At 37.5% G+C, this 7,600-nt stretch overlaps 1 protein-coding gene across 1 annotated transcript in view; it reads left to right on the top strand.

Moving 5' to 3' along the window:
* The first annotated feature begins 348 nt into the window (after positions 1–348).
* Positions 349–7,600, top strand: part of LOC134578525 (hemocytin-like) — a 57,296-nt gene continuing 50,044 nt past the window's right edge. The window contains exons 1-3 of the mRNA XM_063437508.1: positions 349–471; positions 2,321–2,449; positions 5,203–5,334. Coding sequence (XP_063293578.1) covers positions 349–471; positions 2,321–2,449; positions 5,203–5,334 — 384 coding nt within the window. The remainder of the gene's footprint in view (positions 472–2,320; positions 2,450–5,202; positions 5,335–7,600) is intronic.

The raw sequence follows: 7,600 nt of genomic DNA, 5'->3' as shown, positions 1-7,600 counted from the left end.
GGCCACAGGTTGGAGAATATTTCTTGAACGGCCGGAAGGATGGCTTCTGTGGTGACCGTTTCTGGCAGGCCCCGGATTCTGATGTTACTCCTGCGGGATCTGTTGTTGAGATCCTCCAGGCCATCCTCCAGTTGGACTATTCTGTCTTGCATAAGAAGTAGCTCGTGGTCATGGGATTTAGTTACCTCAGTTAGGCCTGAGATGTTGGTTTCGGCCTGTGCGGTGCGCTCAGCTAAGGCGTCTGAGTCGGTTCTAAGGCCCGCCATTTGCTTCTCTAGTTCCGCTGCTGTGTGGGCCTTGATGTCTTCGGATGTTTCCCTAAGGAGTTGTCACAGATTGCCCATCGTGATGGGAGCTGTAGTGTCTTCAGGGACCTCGCTGTCGTCCGATTCTGAGTCGGATCGTTGTGAGGATTGGGCCAAAGATGGCCGCCCCCGTTCCGAGGCGCGGAAAAGCGTGGCCACCGACGGAGTATGTTCCCTCCGTTTTCTATTGCCGCCCATAGTGCGGATGTGGAGGGGTTAGTGTTGGCGTCGTGTATTGCTCGTTTTTAGGAGCGGATGGTTGAATTTTATCGCTGATGTTGGCAGATTGAATGCTCGGGGTGAGGGAGCTCAGGATTCACACGTCCGTCTTCATCGGCGTTCAGGCTCCGCCCCCCCTTTTGTTATGTTTTTGAATGTCAGAAATGTATATTTGTGAATGTTGAGATGTTATATTGGTTTCACTGGTAAAAATAAATAATTGAAATGGGTATATATTTGTTATTTGTTAAGTTGCCTAATAATTATGCACAGTAATAGTCACCTGCACACACAGATATCCCCCTAAAATAGTTATAACTAAAAACAAACTAAAAACTACTTCCAAAAATATTCAGCTTTGATATTAATGAGTTTTTTGGGTTCATTGAGAACATGGTTGTTGTTCAATAATAAAATTAATCCTCAAAAATACAACTTGCCTAATAATTCCGCACTCCCTGTATTCATATGATATCAGATTAGCTGTAAAAATTAAATATCTATCTATCTATCTACCTATTAATTGATCTATCTAGTATCCACATTCATGGGGAAAAGAAAGTACACCCACTTTGAATTCTATGTTTTTTTTCATATGAGGATATAATAACACTAATCTGTTTCTTAGCAGGCCTTAACATTAGGTAAATACAACCTCAGATGGACAACACATGACATATCACACAGTCTCATGATTTATTTGTAAAAAAATAAATAAAGCCAAAATGGAAATGCTTTGGGTGAAAATCTAAGTACACCAGAGTTCACCAAACCATTTTGTTTCAGAAATTGTACAAGACTTTTCTTCCAGAGATGGCTCTAATGGGCACCAAAAAGCACATATTAGAATTAACTTCAGAGGACTTGCATTTATGAGCAACTTTAAAAACAATAAATTGTCCCCGAGGAGCACTAGCTGTCAGAACCAACAAGTCAGACTATGCCAAAATGACCTTATGGCTTCATTAAAGTAACACTGTAGTGTTAAAAATATACATATCTGTAGTCCCAATGCTACAGCCCTGGTGCCCCTGTACAATTACCCCCTCCACCCCCCTAATCTTAAAATAAAAACAAAATTATTACTTTTAAAACAAATTACTAACCCTTCTCCAGTGCCAAGTCTCCCTCAGTGCTGGCACAACCTCCTTCTTTAGTGACATCATCCTGTAGGCATTCCTGCAGGATGACAGGCCAATCCATTACTCCTTATAGAGGCATGCGTTTCTGATGTCATGTTATGAGAACCGTGAAGTATGTCTTCTAAGTAGGTGACATGAGGGCTTTGGGGGGGTAGGTGGGGAGAACAGAATTGTAAGCACTATGACAAGTTCATTAATATGAAGTTGTTAAAATGCCTACAGTTTCCCCTAAGCAGTAGCTATTAGCATAACATTTTCACTGCTAAATCATAATACATTTTAAAAGTCCAAACGATTGTTATAAACCGAGGATAATGGTCAGTCTTATATATATTCACCTTGTGTTAACAGTCAGGATTGCAAAGTAAACTGAATGTAGAGTGTTCAGTTTGGGCCAAAATAGCTTAAGTACAAACATGACGTGACAAATGTGTTTAACCCTAACATTTTAAATTATATAGTTATTCAAGATTATTAACAATTCAGCAAATAACCATGTGTTCATTGAGGAGTTAATTTGCGTAACCTGACCCATAAACCTAAATTGTACTTCTGTACTATGAAACAGACTTTCTGACTATTATGATACAGATAGTCAATAATGGTCTACCAAATATTATTGAATTGACTAATATTTTTTTCTTTCCTCAACAGCCTAACACTCAAATAGCCTCCGTTCCAGGTAGCTGTGAGGAATGTTTTTGCTCTTCATTGAAAGATCCGGATTCTGACTTTAATATTGCATATTGTTCCAATATTATATGCAGTACGTTATGTCCACCAGTAAGTTAAATTATTTACATTTTTAATTGCTGCCAAGATTACCAATCTGATCACCTCCCCATTCCACATTACATGCAGCTTTCTTCTTTTTCATTTAACATTATGTATTGTGTTTCACCTTTAGTATTATTACACTGTTATCAGACATTCCTGGAGTATACAATAATGGCCTGTTATGCAGATACAAAATGGTCTGTTATGCAAATTCAAATATACAATAGTATCCTGTGGTTCTTAATCCCTGGGTCAGAAATAAAATGTGTGTCCCCATTACATTTCATGGGATCCCTAATGGTTGGAAAGCCATCTTATATTTATCTCATATTAATCAGGTTTAGTGATGTCGCGAACTGTCCGCCGAACCGTTCGCGATCATTTCGCCGGCGAACAATAGTGTGTTCGCGGCGAAACGAACATACGCAATTTCCGGTCCGCCCCCTATACGTCATCATTGAGTGAACTTTGGCCTGGAACCTCACAGTCAGCAGACACTTCCTGGGAGGGAGGGTCTGCTGCTGATTGGCTGGAATGTGTCTGCTGACTGTGAGGTTCTGGGTCAAAGTTCACTCAATGATGACGTATAGGAGGCGGACCGGAAATTGCGTATGTTCGTTTCGCCGCGAACACGCTATTGTTCGCCGGCGAAATGTTCGCGAACGGTTCGGCGGACAGTTCGCGACATCACTAATCAGGTTCCATCACTCCCACATCCCAAAACTCTTCCTCCCAACCTTTCTCCAGTCTAAACCAGAAAAATAGAACCAGCAGAGAAAATAATGTGTAATGCACCTCAATGATTTGATTTCTAAAAATCACAACACTGATGTGCATTACAAATTCTTATCTGAGCTTGTTCTATTGTTCTGTTCTGGATTGCAATTGCTTTGCCACTATTTGAGCCACAGCGGACTATGAATTAAGCTGCACAGAAGTTGAATATTGTGCTTAAAGTTCAGTTTTTTTGTTCTTTGCATTTATGGTACCAATTTTTGAAGCTACCAATTTTTAAAATCCTTTTCCTTAAGTTTTGCCCTTTTTGTTTTTCATTTTTCAAATTATTTTTATTAGTAAGTTTTTTCAAAACATAACAATATAGATGTGTACAACCTACATATCAATTTTTTTTTTCAAATAATAAGTGTTTACAGAAATAAATGTTTTATTTCCAGATTTTTATCAAGGTATCAAGAGTTACTCCAGCAATTTGCAGATGGTACTCTGTCAAATTCATTAGCTAGATTGCTTGAATATTTTTAGGCTAATTGGAGAACTCATGTTGTCTGTTTAAGACTAATGTGAAACCTGTTCTGAGATATAGCATTGCAGTTTAGACTGTTTTCATATACACAAATACCCTGGTGGCATTCACTTGCTCTCCTTCTCATGCTGTTGTGTGTGTGTATATATTTATATATTTAGCGACACAGAAAGGAAAAGTTACCTTTCATGAACAAAAGTGTGCTATAATCCAAATGCCTGCAGTAGAGCCATTTTAGCATGAGTATAAATAAATTGTAGAGATTAAAAATAAATTGTAGAGATTACACCAAGGATAGTCAGTCCACTGAAGCATTATATAAGAGAACATAGGTGATCATTGCAGAACATAATCCACTTAAAAATTAGCAATTATCAAAATATCTTTATTCGGAAGCTTCATAAACCATCGACATACCATGAAAGTTATACACCACAGAAACTGTGTTTTCTAGACAATGTTTTTCCAACTTCAATGTCTAAGACATTAAATCACATGCAATTATCGTTCGTAGATATTAATATATTACCTTTTATACAGTTGTGCTCAAAACTTTGCATACCCTTGTAGAATATGTAATATATGTGCCATTTTTAAAGAAAACATGACCAAGCAGGCAAAAAACATTTCTTTTTTTTTTTTCTTATGGGATTCATATTCAACTGTAGGTTACAACAGAATGGCACAATCATAAAACAAAACATGGCAAGAAAGAAAAAAAATGAAATATACATTCTTAATAGTGCATTCCCCCCTTTAGTATCAATGACAGTGTGCAGTCTTTTGTAATAGTTGTCTACGAGGCCCCTAATTCTTGCAGGTGGTATAGCTGTCCATTCGTCTTGGCAAAATGCCTCCAGTTCATGCAAAGTCTCGGGTCGTCTTGCATGAACTGCACGTTTGAGATCTCCCCAGAGTGGCTCGATGATCTTAAGGTCAGGAGACTGTGATGGCAACACCAGAACCGTCACCTTTTTCTGCTGTAACCACTGGAGGGTCAGCTTGGCCTTGTAGTTAGGGTCATTGTCATGCTAGAAAGTCCACTGTGCAGCCTTTGTGCAGAAGAATGCAAATTGTTTACCAGTATTTTATGAAAACATGCTGCATTTTCCTACTGTAAGATTCCCTGTGCCTTCAGAGCTCATACAGCCCCAAAACATAAGTGAGCCACACTGGAGTGATTTCATTTATAAATCAAATATCCCAGCTTGAAAATTGTAGATTTTTATTGATCTGAATATGTCAATGAAATTATTTCATTTATAGGGATAATATCACACCCCAGGATTTTAACATTTTGCTAATTGATACCTATATTTAATATATTTAACAGATAGGTGTTCATAAAGTATGAAATTACACTTAAATAGAAACCAGCACACCCCTAACCTGCAACTGCGGGCTTCCATCTTAGCTCCCCATCATTCTTTGTTATAAGATCTATTGTTCGGGCAATTGTACCATATATATGTATGTATTTCTCTTCCAACTCCAGGGCCACGAGTATGAAGATTCTCCTGGTCAGTGCTGTGGAAAATGTGTCCAGACATCATGTGCAATTGCAATGCCTACAACAGCTGATGAATCACTGTTGACTACACCAAGTGAAAGCTATCAATTAATAATGGTACCATACTTCATAATTTGCACTCTTAAGATTGTATTCTAATGTTGAAACACATTGTCCACATGGCTATGTGACATATACTCATTGCTAAATGCAAATGCCACTAACTCTTCTGTTTACCTTTAGGGACTGCCTCTTATGTACAGTCATACTCCTAAAATAAATGGGCCATCAGCAAAGTAGTTTTAAATATAACTTCAACTACAGATCTTGTTCAAGTTTATATTTTCCATAAGTACCTATCTACAGCTACCTACAATTATTTATTTATTTAAAAAATATTTTACCAGGAAAGATACATTGAGATTTCTCTCATTTCCAAGTATGTCCTGGGTCCACAAAACATTGCATTGATACAATAAGGTACAATAAAAGAAAAAAAAATATTAATACACAATATATACAAAATTAAACATAGAACTGGTAGGAAATATATAATCAACCATGGTGCATTCTGTTTTGAGATATGTAGAGATCGATCTCTTAAAGGATTTTAGGCCTGGGGAAGATATGAAAGTGTGCAAGAGGTAGTTCCATAATTGTGGTGCTCTGTAGGAAAAGGAGGCTCAAGCTGCTTTCTTTTTGTATTGAGGTGGTAGACTAAATAAAGTGCTGGTACTGGATCAGAGGTTATAGGAGCTTGGGACAGCCAGGTAGAGTATTCTTCTCAGGTAGTGTGGGAGCCTCCCTGAAAAGCTCTTAAACAGAAGGCTGGAAAGATGAAGGGTGCGTCTGGATTCCAGCGAAAGCCAGTTTAGTTCTTTTAGCATTTCAGAATGGTGAGTCATGTTATTACATTGTAACACAAAGCAGCAGAACGAGTTATACAATGTATTACGTTTATTAAGGTGGGTTTGCAGTGCAGGTGCATTATACTACATCCCCATAATAAATGATTGATATCAGCATTTGCTGTACAATATTTTCCTTTACTGCAGGGCTCAGTCAGGATTTGTTTCTGTACAGGGCACCTAGTTTTGGATAAAGTTTTGATGCAAGTTTTTCTATGTGGAGGCCAAAAGATAGATTGGAGTATAACAACATACCTAAGTATTTGAAAGAGTAGACTTCGGTCAGTGTGCTATTTGATTTTGTTTTGATGGTTAGATGGGAATTGTGTAATTTGTGTAATTTAGGTACTGTTCCAAAGATCATTGTGACAGTTTTGTAAATGTTTAGGAAGAGTTTGCTTTTTGTGATCGACTTTTCTACCTCTGTGAACTGGTCTTGGAGCACAGCCTCAAACTGCGGTAGATTGGATTTGCTTGTATAGATTACAGTGTCGTCTGCGTATATGTGTACATTTGAGGATTTGCAGACATTAGGCAGATCATTTATAAATAATGTGAATAGTAGGGGGCCAATAATGGAACCTTGGGGAAATGTTCAGGCCATATATGTACTAAGGGAAACTCTTTTCTACTTACATGAATTTAAAGTATTGCCTAATAAAACCATTATCATTAATGGAATAGATTTGACCAAGGTACGCAACATTGTCACCAGGTAACTTTCTGGCACCATTATATTGTAAAGTATAACCTGATACATTATTATTATGAATACATTTTACATTAGCAATGTAGTGAAAGATATACAATAGATACATCATTTAGATATGTATCTATTTATTTGGGGTAAATGCAATGATTTTGATTTCACATTCAGAATATTTCAGTGTCAGGCAAAAAAAAAATACATGCAAATGCAATTTATAGATTCCCATTCAAAGTATAGAATTTACACAATTATTAAACACTGGAAATGTATTGCATGAAGTTTGACCTAATAATATGAGGTACATTTCTAAAGTAAATTCACCTGCATTTTGCAGACAGAAATACAAAATGTTTGCCACCTGGCAGCACATACAGCCAAGGATGAAAAAAACAATAAATTACAGGAACAATTCAAGAACCTAAAGCCTAGGTCAATGTGTCCCACTATTGAGTGTTATTAAAATCATTTGTTTGTGCCTATATATTATTTTTTTGTTATGCTTACTTTAGTGTATAAAATAAACACTTTAAGCACCATAACTACTACACTGAGTTGTAGTGCTTAAGGTGTTTGAATTCCCATGGCACTCCCCCACTGTAAGCAGTGACCCATTTTTAATGTTTGACTTCTTTCCTGGTGTCTTCTTTGGAGCTCTCTGCTCTGAGCTAAGCTGGTGGTGTAGGGTTTAGCTCATTAGCTGATGCTCTCAGGGGTTTGTAAGAGAGCTAACATAAACTCCTGTCTAGGTGCTTCACACTGGCTGGCA

Source organism: Pelobates fuscus, chromosome 12, assembly GCF_036172605.1.
Source record: "Pelobates fuscus isolate aPelFus1 chromosome 12, aPelFus1.pri, whole genome shotgun sequence".
Lineage (NCBI taxonomy): Eukaryota > Metazoa > Chordata > Amphibia > Anura > Pelobatidae > Pelobates > Pelobates fuscus.
The sequence above is the reverse complement of the archived record's forward strand: the minus strand, read 5'-3'. Positions and strand labels throughout refer to the sequence as shown.